The 20,819-nt window shown below is 46.9% G+C and overlaps 1 protein-coding gene across 1 annotated transcript in view; it reads right to left on the bottom strand.

Annotated features, from left to right (window-relative positions):
• Positions 1–13,159, bottom strand: part of LOC147740939 (acyl-coenzyme A amino acid N-acyltransferase 1-like) — a 90,549-nt gene extending 77,390 nt beyond the window's left edge. Inside the window, exon 1 of the mRNA XM_086952223.1 lies at positions 12,993–13,159. Coding sequence (XP_086808349.1) covers positions 12,993–13,113 — 121 coding nt within the window. The 5' untranslated portion in view covers positions 13,114–13,159. The remainder of the gene's footprint in view (positions 1–12,992) is intronic.
• Between the last annotated feature and the right edge of the window lie 7,660 nt (positions 13,160–20,819).

The following is a 20,819-nucleotide window of genomic DNA, read 5'->3' as shown; positions in this document are numbered from 1 at the left end:
TATAATGCACTACTATTAATTAGACTGTCATACGCATTGGAAGTTTATACATGTGTGTTTTAAAATTATGTTTTTGCTTTTATGGTTGCTGCACAAACCGAATAAAGCCTTTGAATTGATTCCTCATGTACCCAAAGGCAATCCAGGACCAGGAGGTAAAGCTGTAGGTCACTGAACACGAGAAGAAGTTGTGGGCCTTGCTGAAATCCTGCTCCAAGTTTTAAGTCGAGGGCATGGACTCACTCCTGCCCACAATGCCACACCCATGAAAGGTCTACTATACTGAGTGCAAACATAAATGCAAGAAGTTGAAGCAGGACTCAATCCTATCCCACCAATCCATATAGAAGAGAAGAAACATGGGTGTCCAAATGTCAGTCTGTCTCACTCTAGTTCTCCAGCTGTGGACACGATCCCGCAGTTGGTCCTTCACCCTGAAATCTCTGGGCCATAGGTAACTTTGCAACAAGTCAAATCTTTTAAGGAGGCCATGTTGTGGATGTCTGGCACTCTCCCATCTCCGTCTGGTATGCCTATGGGCCCTGAGGAATCATAAGGGCTATCAGATTACTGCAGGCAAGATACATCGTCTGTGCCATCCGACTCCATTAGAGACCACACGGCTCCATACCAGTTCCAGTAGAGACGTCCCCCCTGGAGACATGACCTGTATCCGTCCCTGTGTTCTGATGGAGGATCTTGAACCAAATTTAGAAAAGCTCCAAACTTCCCATTAAAATTAACATTTTGATTTGTGTACATTTTTTGTGAATGTAATAAAATATTATCATTTGGGTATTTGTTTAATGTCTACTTGTTTCTATTTTTCTAAATCATAAAAATTGCTTAGGACAGGGTCCCCGGCTACCAGTAGTGATTCAGTTGGGGTCGACAGAAGTTAAAAGGTTAAGTACCTCTGCCCTAGGGGACAGCATTGCCTTCTCGGGTGTTACTGTGAGCCATGTAACATGTGGCTCAGACTTACTCGTTCAGATACCACGGATTAACCTCAGAAGTCATCCTGCATCTTCAACTCTACTTACAGCTTTTCAAACCTAGAGAAATCCCACGAGTGTCACTGATGAGAGATGTGTAAACTAAAGGAAAGCTCTGCTCAGAGTTTACGGAGAGTTATGTAACATGAGGGGTAGAGCTCATGTCTAAGGTATTTCTGAGAGCAGTGTAAACTGTTCTTTGGTTCTCTCATCTCAATCAAGTGTGATTGAGTGGTGTAATCCCAGAATAATTCAGCAGTATGCCTGTATAACACCTAGTCAACCACTAAATCAAGCTTGTGTTACAAAACTGCTAATAAATATATAAACAAACATGGTAGATTAAAGAGGACACTACATGGAGGTAAGCTCTGCTACTCCAGACTTACTCAGGCGTGTCTACATGGAAATCAAACAAATAAGAAGCAAGCAAATGAAAGTGATGAGAAAGCCAACCAATGGCAAGAAATGGGCAGGGTATAATCCTACGGTTTCACATAACATTTTGCCTCAAACATGGAGTACAAGGCCTCTTTACATGATATGCAATGTTGTTCTATTTTCATCCACGGGGCGACTCGACCTGACCTGGTCAGAGCCGGTCGCTCCTCCCGTTGCCACTGCATTCATTAGATAAGTACTGAGAACGCATATCGTGCCTTCGTGCCCCTGCATTTGTAGTAGTCCTTGAGCCTGCATATTGAGCCTGTATCGATTGAGCCTGTATCGATTTTAACCGTGACTCCGTGCCCCTGTGTTGATTATCCTGCTTTTTAGCCCGTATTTGTGCCTCCGTGCCCTGTGCTGATTGTGCCGCATATTTAGATTGTCTCCCTGCCTCCCTGCCCCTGTATTTATTTACTGTGCCTCCATTTGGTTGTGTTTGGATTCTTCCTCGATCCCTGCTGCTCCGGTCCCACCCCCGCTCCCTCCAGCTTCACCGCTCCCCTCCCCACTCACCACCCCGCTCCCGCCTCCCAGCTACTTCTCCCTCCCTCCGCCCCCCTCCACTCTCCACTTATGACAGATGCACTTACACGCAGCGTTCACGCGCAGCGGCGCGCTCTATGCACGCCCTAGGCGCGCCAAAGGTAGGCCCGTCTACGCCTGGCCCGCGCCCAGCGCCAGAACCCCTGAATCCCAAAAAAGCCCATCCCTACCACCGTACCTACGATGCCGCAACCATCATGGCACTCAACCCCGGCCGCCTCCACGACTGCCACCAAGCCGCCCCAGGACATACCCATGGACCCTTCACCTGCCAATCCTGCAAGTTCTCCGGCATCAAGAGCCACACTACACCCACAAACGCCAAACAGAGCTCCGACAATAACCACCTAAAGTGCATCCTGCTCAACACCCACGCAGTCCACAGATACGCCATTGAACTATGGAACTTACTCGACACCACATTGCCGGACGTCGCCTTCCTTACGGAAACCTGGATGAATGCCTCATCAGCGCCCGACATCGCCATAGCCATCCCGGATGCTTACAAGATCATCCGAAGAGACCGTATCAACCAAACAGGAGGAGACATCGCCATCGTCCACAAGAACACCATTCGCATCTCGACCAGCTCCGAAGACACCCTCTTAGCCACCGAACACCTCCACTTCCAGATACACACCGACCCCAAGACCACACTCAGAGGCACCCTCATTTACAGACCCCCTGGATCCCGCACACAATTCAGTGAAGACATCGCTGACTTTATCAGCCCACACGCCCTCCCCTCCAAAGACTACATTCTCCTAGGAGACCTCAACTTCCTCCTAGAGAATAACAACGACAACAACACCACCACCCTACTGGACAATCTCACCAATCTCGGACTCAAACAACTGCTGAGTACCCCCACCCACCTAGCCGGACACACGCTTGACCCAATCTTCTCCTCCAGCAAGCACATCTCCTTTAATCACGCCACAGGACTCCACTGGACAGATCACAGCTGCGTCCACTTCAGCTTCAAAAAGACCACGACCAACCACAACAAGCTCCCCGCAGAAACTGGAACAAAGTTACCACCGACCAGCTCACCACATCTCTGAAACAAAACCTTCCCACCATATCAACGGACCCAAATCAAGCAGCCATCAATCTCGCACAGTGGATCACCCACTGCGCCGACGGATTAGCACCCTTGAAAAACCATCACAACAAACCAGGGAACAAAAAAGCTTCCTGGTTCAACGACGACCTCAAGAACTCCAAAAAGAACTGCCGCACCCTCGAGAAAGCCAGGCGAAAAAACCCAACCACAGACAACATGACCGCCCTCAAGGACGCAACCCGCAAACACCACCAACTGATCCGCTTCACCAAGAAAACTGCATTCAAGGATCGACTAGACAACAACGCCCACAACAGCAAGGAACTCTTTAGCATTGTCAAAGAGCTCACCAACCCCACAGCCGGCACCAATGACATCACTCCCTCTCAAGACCTCTGCGACTCTCTAGCCTCGTTCTTCCACAGCAAGATCGCTGACATACATAACAGCTTCGGCGACCAGTGACATACATAACAGCTTCGGTGACCAGACCACTCCCGTCACCACCGTACTGAAGCCCCCCTCCACCACCCTTCGCGCCTGGAACCCGATCAGCACCGAAGACACTATCCGCTTGATGAACTCAATCCACTCCGGATCTCCAACCGACCCATGCCCCCACCATCTTCAACAAAGCCGACTCCATCATCGCACCCCAACTCCGGGATATCATCAACTGCTCCCTCATCACCGCTACCTTCCCGGAAAGCTGGAAACACACCAAACTCAGTGCCCTCCTGAAGAAACCTACTGCAGACCCCACCGAACTTAAAAACTACCGCCCCATCTCACTCCTCCCATTCCCCGCCAAAGTCATAGAGAAGACCGTCAACAGTCAGCTCACCGCCTTCCTCGAGTCTAATGGCTCCCTCGACCCCTCACAGTCCGGCTTCCGAGCCAACCACAGCACCGAGACCGCCCTCATCGCAGCCACAGACGACATCCGGTCACTACTCGACAACGGGGAAACAGTTGCCCTCATTCTCCTGGACCTCTCCGCAGCATTTGACACGGTCTGCCACCGCACACTTGTACAACGCCTCAGCAACGTCGGGATACAAGATAAGGCTTTGGATTGGATCATCTCGCTCCTCGCCGGAAGAACCCAAAGAGTCCGCCTCCCCCCTTTCAGATCAGAAGCCACCGAAGTCATCTGCGGCGTACCACAAGGTTCATCACTCAGCCCCACCCTCTTCAACGTCTACATGAGCCCCCTCACAACCATCGCTCGCCAGCACAACCTCAATATCATCTCATACGCTGATGACACACAGCTGATCCTCTCCCGCTCTAAAGACCCAAACACCACCAAAACCAACCTACACGAAGGAATGAAGGACGTAGCCGAGTGGATGAAGAACAGCCGCCTAAAACTGAATTCAGACAAGACAGAAGTCCTCGTCGGAGGATCATCCCCCTCTGCATGGGACGACTCATGGTGGCCCTTGGCCCTAGGAAGCGCACCAAAACCAACAGACCATGCTCGCAACCTGGGATTCATCCTAGACTCCGCCCTCTCGATGACCAGACAGATCAACGCCGTCTCATCGTCATGCTTTAACATCCTACGTATGCTCTGAAAAATCTTCCGATGGATCCCAACCGAAACAAGGAAGTTGGTCACCCAAGCACTGGTCACAAGCCGACTGGACTACGGAAACACCCTCTACGTCGGAACCACAGCCAAATTGCAGAAGAGACTTCAACGCATTCAAAACGCCTCCGCTCGACTCATCCTAGACATACCCCGCCACAATCACATATCCGGCCACCTGAGAGATCTTCACTGGCTCCCCGTCAACAAGAGAATAACGTTCCGTCTTCTCACTCACGCACACAAGGCCCTCCACGACCTAGGACCCAAATACCTCAACACTCGCCTGGCCTTTTACACCCCCACCCGCCAACTACGATCGTCCAACCAAGCCCTCACCGGTATTCCACGCATCCGAAGAACCACCATGGGAGGAAGATCATTCTCCTACTTAGCGGCTAAAACCTGGAAATCCCTCCCCACTCACCTCCGTCTCACACAGAACCACCTCTCCTTCAGAAAACAACTCAAAACGTGGCTGTTTGATAAGTAGCGAACCCCTCTCCCCTAAGCGCCTTGAGACCCTCTGGGTGAGTAGTGCGCTATACAAATTTTTACTTGACTTGACTTGACTTGACAAGGCTATCTGCAAACTCATGACAATGCTAAATCATATGTACATCGCAAGGAATTATGCTTTTTATTATAAATAAGCAAGCATTTCTGGGGGTTAGCAGAGGACACACTTCAGCTGACATCGAGAGGTCCCTGCATGCTGATGCTTTGCCAGGCAGCTACCTAACGTCTCTGGGAGGGGTGTCGTGTTTGTGACCAAGACGGTGTCCAACACTCTATCCGCCTAGATAATGGGGTTGGATCATCCTGTGGGGGGATTCTTGGCTATATACACTCACATATATAAACTCTAGACATACATAGGGTAGGGATTGCATAATAGGAGGACGCCCGATTATTGCTTGTATATATACACTGTTCTTAGCACCATAGTGGAACTATACCTGCTATTTTGGCGCTTGTAATCACCTTCAGATGCTTCTGTCTATTGAGTATCGCCTCACATGTATTCTATACGAAAATAACATTGGTTCAATAAAAATATTGAACATGTTCCATTGTGAATTCTCTGTATACATCTCAGAGAACAAGAGAGCACGAGTGACTTGGCAAAAGGGTTCTAGATCCGTTACCATGATCCCTGAGAGGTCAGGGTTGTCATGTTCAGTGGTTGTCAGAAACCATTCGGTTTTGGGGGCTTGTGGTGTTACTCTGAGTAAGCTGGTCTCAAGGCCAACATAGTCTAGGCACCGCACCCAAAGTTTATGTTGTCCACAAACGTGCAGGTCCTGCGCTTTCGTGGGAACTACATGACAGTGGCCAACTCTACGCACAGGTTCCATGTCCTTAGCAAGTGGCCTAACTCTTGTAGGAAGAAGCAGTCCCTGTACACTGGGTATAAACTGCAACTGAGGGAGGTCATGTGAGGTCTAGCAGGTTAGACAGGCAGTGGAAGCAAGTCCTTATGGACTTTGGTGCACAGTACTATTTTCTGCCCCCCCCCCCTCCTTTTTTTGCTTGTATGTTGTACCCATAGAGATTTGGCTACTATTTACAGCTGGTATAATAAAACAAAAATGTTGCGACTGAAGTCTATCTGATACTTGGCACAGGCACATAGTGGTGCCTGCACCAGCCATCAGTTAGATTAGAGTAGAGTGATGTGGCATAGAGTGGTACAGGGTAGAGTGGCATAGAGCAGTGGTTCCCTAGGAGTCCGTGACTACTTCAAAAATTAAATAATGTAAACAGATTAATAACGTGTATATAAAGAATTTAAATGTGTGGAAATGTCAGCACCTGGTGTATGGATTTGTTTTGATGGTAGTAAAATATTTGTTTCCACTACACTTCAGAATTAGCCCCAGTAGCCAGCATGTTTGTCACATACATCCTCACACTTTGAAGTCGGAGAAAGAAAAGTAAACACCAAGCTTCCTCGGAAGGCAGCAAATGACATGCAACTTCTTTACTTGAATGCACAGCAAATGTGACAAGACAAGAGCAATATTTTAAGGCCTGTTTACAGAAAGGGAGCAATCTGTAGGGTACTGGAAAACAGGCTTTGGCAAGGGAAGGGACGAACTCAAGCTGGACAGCCTAAAACAAACAAGCGCCGGCAAAGCCACTAGGTCTCGCCTATGGGCGAGCTATTGGAGCTGCCATCTGGGCTGGGGTGGTGGATGACAGGGTGGTCAGGGGATGTGAACTGGAGGAGAGCATGAATGTAAAAGAAGCACCATGACATGGTCAGCGGTACCCACGCCATAGCACTACCAAAACCAGGGAGGTGCAGGGTAAGAAGGGAGCCCCAAATGCTCTGTTGCTCTTGGGCACAGTTTCTGCTATATAATTTTTTTTTATAAAGTGCTGTAAATTGATCGTATGGCTTAGTTACCAACATCCTTTTAAACATGCTCTGTTAATACAACAGTCGGCCTGCTTTACCAAATACCTAATCGGATCAAGATTCTACTACAGAAGGACCATTAGTGCAGCATCTTTGTGAATGTTTTTTTTTTTATTGGTACACTGAACAAAAAATTGTAAACCCTGGTTACGCAGGACAAGTGATCCATTCCCCACTTGATTTTTTTACATCGGAAAATGCAACACCATGAAACATATTCAATAAATTAAAAGAATTAATAATAAAAAGTGAATAGTACCTCAATCACTGTGCGAGCTGCAAAGGAACACTGATTATAGAAACCAGGTGGATTTAGATTGTGCTAATGGCAAGAGGATGTATACTAGCCTAACGGCTAGGGAGGTCAACCTGAAATCTGGGGAACCGGGTTCGAGTCTCAGCAATGATGCTCAGCATGCTGTGAACTGGGCAAATCACCTAATCTCCCAGTGCCTAACAAAAATTAATGTGTCCTCATGTAACACAACTGGTGCTCATGTAAAGGGTTCTGATTTCAGATCACGTTCACCCTCGAGAAATTCCACGCTTTACAAATTTTAAATCATTAAAGTATTGACTCTGTACGTGGTCCATACACCACTAAGAAAAGAGGAAATGACGCATGGCTGGCGCTGAGCAATGAGAAGGCACCAAAGAACAGGGACAATGATGCCAACATTGCACGTTCCAAGCCCATTATTAGATCCAAGAGTCTCACATGTGAGAGCGAATGCTCAACCTAATAAAGTCAGCAAACAGAAAGTAAGAAAATGTGAGAAACAAACCAAAAAGCTGATGGTAAGCAATAGGCAGAATTACTTCCTAGGGAAACTTTCTGAATGTCCCCAGGCTGTTGTAATAAAAAAAAAACAGCTGCTCTATCTGGCAGGCTTCGCTCTGATGACGTGGCCTGCGCTGGCATATCCATAGGAAACAAGCATTTGCATAGCCAATAGGTCTAGCCTTTTTGGACCTTATAAGTGTTTTGCCAGAGCTATTGGCTTTGCAAATGGGTTTAAACTATGTTCTAGAGCAGTCCAGCTGCTGTACAGCATGTTGAAAAGTTATAATAAAGTGACTGGGGTGAAAAGAAGATATAGGGAAAAATGGAAACAGGGCACAATAAAGATAGAATGATGAAGAAGGAGAGTCCAAGAGCCTCAAATCTGGTGTGAAAGGTTTCTGGAGGCAGCAGTGTTTCGGCCTGTGTGCTGGTGCCTCCGCAAGGGGCACAGGGTGTCTGTGAAGAGAACAGAAACATTAGCTCACGGCTGAGAGACAAGACTTTCCTTTGCGAGGCCCTGCCTTGGGTCTGGGCTACGCTCCAGTTATAGGCTGAATCCATGTCCAGTTTTTATTTCAGCCCGGCTATGCTGAGGGGGAAGTCGGAGCAGAGGGGAGAGGGGCGGGACAGACCGGAAAAGAGAGGGAAGACAGGAAGAGAGGGGAGCAGAGGGCAGCCGCGAAGAGTGAAGGGGCGGGCTAGAGGGATAGGTACAGGGCAGAGGGAGGGACTTGTGAAAGGGAAGGGAGAAAAGAGGCAGCGGGGAGACAGAAGGGACGAGGGTCCAGACAGAGGGGGATATATAGAGGGGCGGAGGCGAGTGTAGGAGAAAGAACAGGGAAAGGACTGAAGAGAGGGAACAAACAGAGGGGACGCAAGAGATAAGAAAGGGGAACACAGGGTGGAGAGGGAATAGAGGGGGGAACAGCAGCGAACAAAGTGAGATTAGAGGGAAGGAAGAAGGGAGAGAGGGCTGGAGAAAAGTAGAGAGCAGGGGGCTGTTGAGCAGATTAAGTGAGCGGTTGCCTAGAGTCACATCGTGCTGAGCTGCGGCCGGCGCCCGGGACCGAACCACGAGTCAGCCGCTCTGACCGCTGCGCCACACCTATCCCTGGCTTAAAATGCGCATTGTCATCCAAATAGGAGTGGTCAGGTTGTCCTTAGACCATTTTTTGAGCTGTGGCACAGTTACCATCCTTTTACAAGAGATGTTGCGATCACAGTACCCTCAGATTCTAGTCACCCACTCAGCTGTGGGCGACTAGAATCTGACCCAGCTCTACGTCAAAGCTGTGACCACAGGACTACTTTCTCCCGAGCCTACTGGACAGAATCGGCCTCAGGCTCGTTCCCTCGAGACGTGTGATTTTGTCCTTTCAATACCACTCTTGCCCAGCATTCAGGGCCGTGATAAAGCCATGGTGACGGCCTCTGTGGTACTTGGCCAGGCATTGGCTCCCATGGGGTGGGTCCTGCTCCTGGCAGCCACGGTGACCCCTCAGTGGCGAGAACTGCCCCAGAGGCCGGACCATCCATGGGATACTGCGTTCTTTGACAGCCTGTGGTTGAGCTGCACGGAGACCAGCATCGCAGGAACGAGCCAGCGCTGAGAGGCGCTCAGCCAATGGCATGCTAGCAGGGCGGAGCCCCGGAGGTGGTCGAAGGGCAGGGGCTACGAATCCTGCGCAGCCACCGCCCTGCCCCGCCCGTGCACCACAGCGCCGCTCCCGCAGCAGAAAGTTAGCAGGCTGGAAGTTGTCAGCCTGTCCCTGGCCGCATAGCCCCCGCCCAACCACCCATCAGGAGCCGAGGACCCGGCGCTCCAGAAATGACTGTCCCCAACAGCAGCGGTGAGGAGCGGCTATCGGAAGCAGGTGAGAGGGAGGCCCAACGGGGGCCCATGCAGGAGCGGACTCCCATAGACGCAGACTCCACCCTCCGTGTGTGTGTGTTTGTGTGTGTGTGTTTGTGTGTGCCTGCGCGTGTGTGTGTGTGTGTGTCTGCGTGTGTGTGTGTGCCTGCCTGCGTGCGTGTGTGTGCCTGCCTGCGTGCGTGTGTGTGTGCCTGCGCGTGTGTGCCTGCGCGCGTGTATGTGCATGCGTGTATGTGCATGCATGAGTGTGGCTGTGTATGCGCACGCGATTGCGAGAAGCTGACTTGCAGTGAATGTTGAACAGGAGATGTGCACGGCGCCGAGCTGGGAGTGCGCGCCCACAAGGTGAAATCGCCGAGGAAAAGCGCGTGCCCATCCCCTGTCCAACATTCCCGGCAAGTCGGCAACAATAGGTCTTTCGCTAGACGCGAGACCTAAAAGCCTGCACTGACTTACAATTATACACCTTTAAGGCGCTACGTCTAGCATATAGGGCACTTCATGATCTCTGCCCTGATTTTCGGAATCATAGCTTTAAATAGTATCTCCCTGCCAGATAAGAACATTGTGCTTGAAGTATCCAAAGCATGGAACACACTGCCTCTCTGCATAAAAACAGCTCCCAGACTCCTTGCTTTCAGAAAAACTGTAAAGACCTGGTTGCTCAGGTCCTGGTAATTTAGCAGTCCCTCAACACTCTTAGCTGGAAGTGAATGGTGCTTAGACGCCTCCGGGCAGTAAGGCGCTTTACAAATCCAGCTAACACACCTTCTTAAAAAAAAAAATAAGATTTTTCTTACACCCATGTGCTGCTGCTGCAAATGACTAAAACACACTGATAAAGTCAATAGCTCTCAACAAGACCTATTGGCTTTGCTAATGCTTGCTTCACATTTATATTTGTTCGAAGGAAAGGATGTTTCAGCCCAAGATATTGCCCGTGCCCTCACAAACCGCGAGAGGATATTGCAAAAAAAAACATGAATGTTGAAAATGTAAAAGACGCCGGTGGTACTCCGAGATTGTCAGACATGCAGGAATGGGCTGTCGCTGCGCACTTTCACGCTCTGCTGGAGACATTAGGGCCAGTGCTCGGACCGGGCATTAATAAAACAGATAATAGCCCTGCACATACAGGAATACAAATAGCATCTTTAGTTTCTCCACCAAATTGGGAAGCCCCAGAAGAATTAAGGACCTGGTAACCATCTACAATGCTAGATGTGTTACATCAGCATTGTATGGGGCAGGGATCTGGGGTTACCATGACGGGAAAACTATGCAATGTGATGAAAATACATTCCTAAAGAGAGTATTGTGTGTTTCCCAATCTGCTTCTACTTTACTAGTGCATGAAGAAGTAGGAATTAACTATATTACAGATCTAGCAGCTTTGCGTCCTTTAACATTATGGCGATATGGCGATGGAGAAGTGTGGCTCAACGGTTAGAGTGGCAGACCCTGATGCAGAGGTCTAGCCCGGGACCAGGGTTCAATTCCACGGACCCGATAATTCTCGCCTCGGTGCCTATTCCAATCATGGAGTCCCACTCTGCAACTCTGGGCAATAGCTTGCTTAATCTCCACAACGGCCCCCACAACGCTAAGGATGCCTGTCCTCCACCATGGGGGTGCCCAGGAATGGACGCCTCACAAGGAAAGCCAGGATGGGTTCCACAGCGGTATTCATACAAGTGCCTTGAGACCCTTGCGGGTGAGTAGTGCGCTATACAAGTATCAATTTACATTTTACATTTACATCTATCTGGGCAAAATCAGAAACATTGTTTACACCACAAATAATATGAGATTGTTTAAAACTTGACTACTTTCTCCTTATACCATGGTTGAAATATATCCACTATTGGTATCGTATTTTATTTAACAATGATATTCTCTTACATCCAGATTTTGCCGCCTCTATCTCTAAGAAGGAACTAAAGGAGAAATTTTTATCTTACAAAAAAGAGAATAGAGTAAGGCAATTTAGGACGCTACCAACAGTTGTTTTTTATCAAGAGCTTGACTTAAATAAAGGCTTCCAGTCTTATCTATCTGAGGTCACATTTAACTCACACCAATTTGTTTTAACGCGTCTTAGATTGGCACTGTACATCACTTGGTGGCATTTCCTGTCATGAGAACTGGTTCAAATTCTGTATGCCCCTGTGATGGAATTTCAAGACAAAGCTGCCGTCATTTTTTATTGTTCTGTAAATACTATTACTTTTTAAGGCTTTTTTATCTTAAACCAATTTTTTTTAAATTAATGCTCGATCCTTAGATATTGCAATGAAATTAATTATGCGCTTGGAAAATTCAGATATCTGCTTTGCTGTTGCCATGTATATAATGAAATGTATTGACGCTAGGAAATCTATTACTGTTTGAATTGGTAATCAGTACATAGTTAAATATATGAAATACACATTAATCCTGCTGGAATATCTTTCTTTTTAATAGAGTCGTAATATTTATATTTGTATATAGCGGACTGTTTTTAATATTTCTATTAAAACGCACCTACGCCTTATACCCCCGAATTATATGTAGCATTTTTGCACTTTATAGACGTATTTATTGCACACGTGACCGAAGCAATTTCTGGGGGGGGAGGGGATTCGGCTTGTACATATGTATTATACGTAAGAAATGTACTGGCTACCCTGTGTACAATTTTTTCTTTTAATTGTTTGTCATCTATAATATGTTGTTGTGATTAATAATTATGTAACTTGCTGCTTTTTTTTTGTTTGTGCTTGTTTGTTATTACAACCCGAATAAAAGCTTTTGAACTGAACTGAACTGACTAAAACACACTGCTAAAGCCAATAGCTCTCAACAAGACCTATTGGCTTGGCTAATGCTTGCTTCAGATTTATATTTGTTCGAAGGAAAGGATGTTTCAGACCAAGATACTGCCCGCGCCCTCACAAACCGCGAGAGGATATTGCAACAAAAAAAAACATGAATGTTGAAAATGTAAAAGACGCCGGTGGTACTCCGATATTGTCAGACATGCAGGAATGGGCTGGCGCTGCGCACTTTCACGCTCTGCTGGAGACATTAGGGCCAGTGCTCGGACCGGGCATTAATAAAACAGATAACAGCCCTGCACATACAGATCCCAAGTTTTGGCTCAGTGCACTCGTGTCTGGGGCTTCCATAAAGCTTGGGGGTTTCGAGCCCTTCTGCTCACAGCCCACGTGACCTCTGCGCGCGGGGGGTGGGGCAGATGCATTATCAGATGCTCTGGGATGTCTACCTGCCACGCGCCGGGACTGCACGAGCCGGTGCAGGGTCCCTCTCCCGAGCAGCAGCCCCCGGACCGGTGCCCAGGCCCGGCCATAGAGCAGCTGGAAGCCGGACACACTGCACAGCGCCATGACTCCTTGTGTCCCTTCCACCCCGGGTCGAGGACTCTGCCCTCGGTTGCCCTCGGGGCCGGGAGCTGGGGTGTGCCATCGCGGCCGCGGATTGGCTAGCGACCCGCGGGCCCCCATTGGCTGCTTCTGAAGCTGGACAGCACCTCCCCCCTGATCTCTCCCATCATTGGTCCTGAGCTGAGCTCCCATAAAAGTTTGCAAGATTAGTTTCCATTCTGTATTTTCTTCTGCTCGATGTAGCTGGATACACTGTTGTCGTCTTAGGTTCGTAAATAACCCTAGCTCCTCAACGGTGCCTTTAATCGCAGATAAAACAAGCACTGTCAAAGCCAGTAGGTCTGGCGGTGGCTCCAGCCATTTAGCTTTGCCAACGCTTGTTTTGTCATGGATTCTGCAACTTCTGCCAAATTTTTGGAAGCGCCCCCTACACTTCCCCGAGAAAAAAAGACAATACTGGCTGAGAGCAATTGTTCTTTTTTTCAGAAGGCGCTCATTGCCACAGTAGCCCCTGGCACCAGTGGGACCTGCTCTGTGTTGGGTAGGGTGACCACATCTTCAGCGGTAACAAGCATTTGCAATGCAATAGGTCTCCCATTTTTTAATTTTTTATTTATTTATGCATTTTTATATAGCGCGGACTTTACCCGAAGGTGTCAGAGCGCTTCACAAAAGGAACAGAAATGAAACATAACAAGAAACATTACAAAAGAACAGACTACAAAAGCATACGTTACGTTACATAAGGTAAAGTGACAATTGTGAGCAAACAAAATACATGAGGTAGTAAAAATTGTGAGAAACCAAAAATACATGAGGTAGTAAAGGTAATAGTGACAATTGTGAGCAACCAAAATACATGAGGTAGTAAAAATTGTGAGCAACTAAAAATACATGAGGTAGTAAAAAGTGCACAAGAGGAAAAAGTGACAAGTGTGCAGTTACAAGAGAAAGCAAAGTATAATTTGAGGTATAATACTGCAATAAGTATATAATAACTCAGGCACAAGAACAAGCGTTACATAGGCAAAGGTGGCATTTGTGCAAGTATCAAAGGTAAAAACATGTGAGAGGTAGCAAACCGTGTGTTACAAGGGCAAAGTGGTGTGTGCATGTTATAAAAGGGCACCAAACACAAGTACATGGAAAATACTGCAAAAAGGCAGGCATTAGGAAAGATTGAGCTATTGGTATTGTAAATGACAACTTTTTTATGTATGTGTTGGTTTTGAAAATAGCTAAATTAATATCTTTGTCATTTACAATGCCAATAGTTATAACTTTCACAAATGTGACACCTATAGCATTTGTAATGCAATATGTGTTTTATTTACGTGACTTAGATGTATTGATATTACAAATAACAATGGCTTTTAATTTTTTTAAATAATTAATACTTAAATAAAAGTTATTGTAATTCATAATGGCAATAGCTTAAACTTTTGTAAATAACTTTTGTGAAGATTATGTTCAGTGTATTTTATTGTTACGAAAATCCAAGAACAGAAGTGAAATATTAACATCTTTTTGTGAAATTTGTAATAAAGCTTGAAACATTGAGAGAACATATTTGGCCTAGTTGTTGTTGAATGGTTGCGCAGATTGATGCTGGGGTGGCGCTGAGTGATGTGTTGGCGACGAGTGATGCTGTGGTGTTCAGTGATGCTGTGGTAGCGCATAGTGATGTTGTGGTAGCGCATAGTGATGCAGTGGTGGTGCTGAGTGATGCTGTGGTGATGCGATAGATAGAGTGAGTGCGATAGATAGAGAGAGGGCAATAGATAGAAGAGGGAGGGCGATAGATAGATAGAGTGGGGGCAATAGATATATAGACAGATAGATTGATGGCGATCGATAGAGTGAGAGCGATAGACAGATAGATAGATAGATAGATAGATGGATAGATAGATAGATAGAGTGAGGGCAATAGATATAGTGAGGGCGATAGATAGAGGGCGATAGATAGAGTGAGGGCGATAGATATAGCGAGGGCGATAGATAGATACATAGAGTGAGGGCGATAGATAGATAGAGGGCGGTAGATAGATAGATAGATAGATAGATAGATAGATAGATAGAGGGCGATAGATAGAGTGAGGGCGGTTCCCTTGGGAAAAATGGGAAAATGTAGATGCTTTTAAGTGATAATGCATATTTGAGTAAAACCAACGTTCTGTCGACTGATAAATAATCTTAAGAAATACTGTTTCACAAGAGCATGAAGCACGAGTAATGCTGTAAAAGCGCCAATGTGAAAGATGAAAACATCCGCTCTAACTGATTTTATCACTACTTTCTCCCTTCAGCTTTTCTTTGAAGTCTCAATTTAATATAAATACCCTAAATGGAAGTCTTTAGCATAATCTGTGGTCATCCTGGAATGTGGTGTGGAATCAGTCCTCACATACCACGTTGAACACCCCTGGTCAAAATAGTTTGTCAGGCGAGGATGTGGCTTAACCGCAAGAGCCGACTCTGAAGCAGGGGAAGCAGTTTCGAGTCTCAGCAGAGACGCTCAAACATACTGCGATTCTGGGCAAATCACTTAATTTCCCCTTGCCTTGAATGTATCAGGCTATAATGCAACTGGTACTCATGTAAAGCGCTCTGATAACCTCGGCTCGAGTTTGCGCTATATAAAACTGCAAACTATAACCAAAAAAAAAAAAAGTATTGCCCGTGGATGTTAGTTGTTCTGTGCCGGAGAGCTGACAGTGCGGGGCGGGGTGGGGTGGGGGGTGAGGGGGGGGGGGGGGTCTGTTTTCGGAAAAAGTGCACAGATCTTCAGACGAGTAGAGGGCGAGTGCCAGAAACGAGACGAGAGTCACACCCCGGACAGCAGTGGAATCCTTAGGCTCGAAGCACACATTATACAAGCTTGAAAAGGTGCACAGAGCTTCAGACGAGTAGAGGACCAGTGCCAGAAAAAAAAAGACAGGAGGCACCTCAGTAGAACAAGTAGAGAGTGGTGCAGTGTGGAGTAGGAGAGAGGGAAGGCTGGGAGGAAGCATGCGAGAAGCCAGGAAGATGTACAAAGTGGCAGTCTCAAAAGAGCTGGAAGAGGTGAGAGTTACTTGTGGATTGTGATCTCTGCACAGTGACCCGTTTGTGCAGGGATTGCAATTACAAGTAGTGCTATGCAGGGCACACGTCCTAAAAAAAGAAAAAAAGCGGCCGGGAAAAGATCCCTTTGAAGTGGCCGTGAAACTGAAAGCAATATTGGGGGAGGAGAATTGAGGCCAGCGCGCACTGCGCACACTGAGGAAGCCTATGGGAGGGAGGCTGATGGCTTTGATGTGGGTAAATGCGCATGCACGTGAACTCCTTGAAATCCGCCCGACGGTTTGAGAACTTTTTTGCCTCCTATAATTCTCGACTATCCATTTCTTGTAGAATGGCATAGGTGAGACCTAAAAAAACGGGACTTTTGGGGAAAATAGAAGAGGGCCTACAATTCTTCATCCCCTGAACGTCACAGAAGGACCGCAGTCCTCAACATGGGACCACAGAAGAATCTTCTGAGAAGATGCATTAAGAAAGTAAATAAAATGTAATTTCTACAATCAAAATCATACCAATTAATTAAATTGCTCACTTATAACAGCTACTAACTAGCAAAGCTTTAGAACACCCAAAAAAGTGCCTCTGACTGTTTTCAGTCAACCCCTCCAAAAACCGGGACATGAGACAAAATTGCAGAAATCCACTGGGACAGCTGGTGAAAAACCGGGACTGTCCGGGCAAATCCGGGACGTCTGGTCACCCTAGAGTTGGGGGGCTCTTCACCCCGCAGCTGGTGCTCACCCATACCCTGGCCCTGCCGCAGTGACCCCCCTGCCTCCCAGCACTGTGATCCTCTCACCTCGGCTCGCCTCAGGCAGTAACTCAGTCGCCGCAATCCTCCAAGATACAATCTCCGTTTTTGTGTGTCCTTCATGCCTACCTCTTCTCCCCTGGATGCCAGATTTCTTCTGACAGTGGTGTGGTTTGGATACCGGGGGGGGGGGATGGGGGGGGGTAGCCTCTTTACTACACGTTCATTCAGATTTTTTTGTTGCAGTTTTGTTTTTAGGTCGGAGCATTCGAGGCCTCTTGTATATACTTTAGTATATACTTCTTATATACTTTAGTACATACAGCCCACCCAGGGCCGGTCCTAGGATTTGTGGGGCCCCGGGCAGGATAGAAACATGCGAGGCCCCTCTGATTTGCATAAAATGTAATATCACAGGAAGTGACATCATAGAAAGTGCCAATTGACCAATCATTTTCTGGCACTGTTGAAGTAGCTTTGAAAGTACCTACTTCTCTATGTGGATATCACTGAGATGGTTATAAATACAAACAATAGCCCTAATAAAATTAACGTTATTATTTTAAAGCTCCAGTATGTGGAAATGTAACACATCAAACTTTCCTGAAAAGCCATGCCTATATCTCTCCAAAACTGATGTTTTCAGAATAGTGCATGATTAAAATCCTAAAACAGATTGTCCCATAGCTATACAGTGGGTCTTCAGGTGACTCCCTGATACTCCTGTTGCATCAGTGATGTTCAAGGTTAAGGCATTTGGTTTTAGCAGGCATGGGCATGAACACTGGTTCGGATGAGTGGCCTGCAAATATTCCAATAAACAACGGACAGCACTGATTAGTGAAAATAAGAGGATGAGATTGCAAAGATGACAAACACAGGATGGGTGGCAGGAGCACCAAAGGATAGACCATTCCCACAAACTGAATGCCTAAACTCAGCAACTATTCTCAAACCTCATTTTTTTTTTTTTTTTAAATTTTTGAAAACCTTTATTGTGCAGTAAGAATGGTACAAATACGGGCCTACAACCGTCAGGCCGGCCACAATACTTTTATGCACAGAAGCAAACTATACGGTCCCCCAGCGCCAGCAGGCAATATAGCGTCAATTAACAGCAGTTACACTGAGCAGAATCCTGTCGCTAGGGAAAGGAGCAGTGAGGTTAAGATTTTTAACATTTTTAGTCTAAAGATAAATCAGTGAAGAATAGAACCAAGGAGTACTGAGTCCATACATTTACTTCACCACATGGGCAGGCAGCATCAAAAAGTAACAACAGTAGTAAGGAACCCCTCATCAAATCGGCAGTACAGTGCACAACAGCAGGAGAGTCAGCTAGCATTTACGCACCACCCACAGTACTACCCGCTCCACCTAAACCCTTATCGCAGACTCAGGACGGAAAAAAGGGAAAATCATAAAAGAAGGTCATACATAGGCTACCTAAAAAACAACAGAGCCTGTAAGTCAAAGGTGCTAAGGAGTGAGAATCAACACTGGTATGATTGCACGGAAGTAAACCTAACTAAAGACCATCAACAGTAGCTGATTAAGTCCTATCAGCCCACCCAATGGCGGAGCCTCATCATGTAGGACTCCAATACCAAGGTAAGTGTGCAATCGCCCAGTTGTCAATTAGCGATGCATTACTCGACCGAGGTAAGGTCACCACCGTTGTTAGACTTGAGTGGGAGACTGATATGTGCAGTGCAGGAAAAGAAAATAGAATGGTGTGTGATTAAAATGGCTATCGAGGCAAACAAAGACCTTTATTAACGTTTGCCTGGACGTCAGGTTAAAAAATAGTGAGAAAACAGTGTGGAAAAATCACTGTTTGACTTGCTTGATAGAAAAATAAGTAAGATATAAGAGGGCCAACATGTTTCTGCCTTAAATGTGAAGAATCACTGGCATTCGTCAGGGCCGAATTAATATCTGCTACTGCAAGACACTATATTGTGTGTGCAAAAGTGAAAGAAATGTACAATATATGAACAAAACGGAACCATCCTACCACATCTTGTCAATATTATCCCCTTCGGCTCGTTTTCAGCCTCAAGGTACCGACGGACAGAGCGGTGCCTTATTCGTCCGAGCAGTTGCCGGGTGAGGTGAGGTCCACTTCCCACACACTGCTGGGAAAAATCCATCGCATCACCACGACAATATTGACAAGATGTGGTAGGATGGTTCCGTTTTGTTCATATATTGTACATTTCTTTCACTTTTGCACACACATTATAGTGTCTTGCAGTAGCAGATATTAATTCGGCCCTGACGAATGCCAGTGATTCTTCACATTTAAGGCAGAAACATGTTGGCCCTCTTATATCTTACTTATTTTTCTATCAAGCAAGTCAAACAGTGATTTTTTCCACACTGTTTTCTCACTATTTTTTAACCTGACGTCCAGGCAAACGTTAATAAAGGTCTTTGTTTGCCTCGATAGCCATTTTAATCACACACCATTCTATTTTCTTTTCCTGCACTGCACATATCAGTCTCCCACTCAAGTCTAACAACGGTGGTGACCTTACCTCGGTCGAGTAATGCATCGCTAATTGACAACTGGGCGATTGCACACTTACCTTGGTATTGGAGTCCTACATGATGAGGCTCCGCCATTGGGTGGGCTGATAGGACTTAATCAGCTACTGTTGATGGTCTTTAGTTAGGTTTACTTCCGTGCAATCATACCAGTGTTGATTCTCACTCCTTAGCACCTTTGACTTACAGGCTCTGTTGTTTTTTAGGTAGTCTTACAGGGGGTATTAGCCTGTTTTGTCGGTAAACATTTCCCTCGGACCCTCTCTTACGAGTTGTTTAGATAGGTCATACATAGGCACCATAGAAACTTAACTAAAACTAAATATAACCCCCCACCCTACACACATGCAGAGGCTACGGCCTGCCCCCCCCCCAGCAGAGTGTCTGTCGCCCCAAAAAACCCGAAATTTAGGAAGAGAAGAGAAGTAGTGAAAGGAATGAAGGAAAAGAAGAAAAATTCACCAGTGATATAGGGAGCAAGGAGAAAAATCTATCCCTGGGCTCCCATGAAAGAGCGACGAGGAGGAGGGCCACATCGCACACGCTCGGACACCGCCGGCACATCAGACATTCTTCACCCCAGTATCAATTAACAGATAACTTCACCAGAGATCTAACCATTGGGGAGAGTCAGCAAATAATACACAGTATCATATTCACAAATCAAGTCTCTCCTAGCCTCCACCCGCCAGTATATTAATGCAGCGAAGGGATCGCCTAGCCCTGGCCCGATCTAGGATTCATTCTGTCACCCAACCAACTTGGCAGTCTGATGCAGTCCGCGTCGACGAAGAAACATGGCCGCCTCGAGGATGGGGGAGGTGCACCATCGCTGAGGGAGCATCGCCTGTCCCCCTTAGGTAGTAGTCCCCTATGAAAATGCACCTCCAAGGCATACAGGCGACAAAAGTCACGGAACGGGGAAGTGAAACTGTTAAAGGAAGGAGCAGGGGACAGGGCAGGAGAGCAGGCTAGCAATGAACAGCGCAGCGAGACTGGTACACGAGGCAGGCAGCTAGTCAAAGAACAAAGGGGAGACAATGTTGCAGCAACAGTTTCGACGGGTGGCAACAAATCTTCAGAAGCCCCAGCAATGGTTCTCTCGATCGACACAGTAGCAACAGGAGACAGTGATGGGCTGGCAAGCTGCAACAAAGTCAGTCCCGGATCCTGTCGGGGGTGAACCCCCTGCGCTCGGCTCTCAGCAGGGATACATGCATCAAGTGTCTCAATCAGCACATTGTAGGTATGCCGCATCTCCGATCGTACCTCACCCAAGATCCTCATCACATCCCTGTAGGTCCATTCCGGCTGTGATTCACGTGGTTCTTCACTCACGGAGGAA

The sequence above is a fragment of the Lissotriton vulgaris genome, chromosome 1_1 (genome assembly GCF_964263255.1).
Source record: "Lissotriton vulgaris chromosome 1_1, aLisVul1.2, whole genome shotgun sequence".
Taxonomy (NCBI): Eukaryota; Metazoa; Chordata; class Amphibia; order Caudata; family Salamandridae; genus Lissotriton; species Lissotriton vulgaris.
This window is presented reverse-complemented; position numbering and strand designations above follow the sequence as displayed.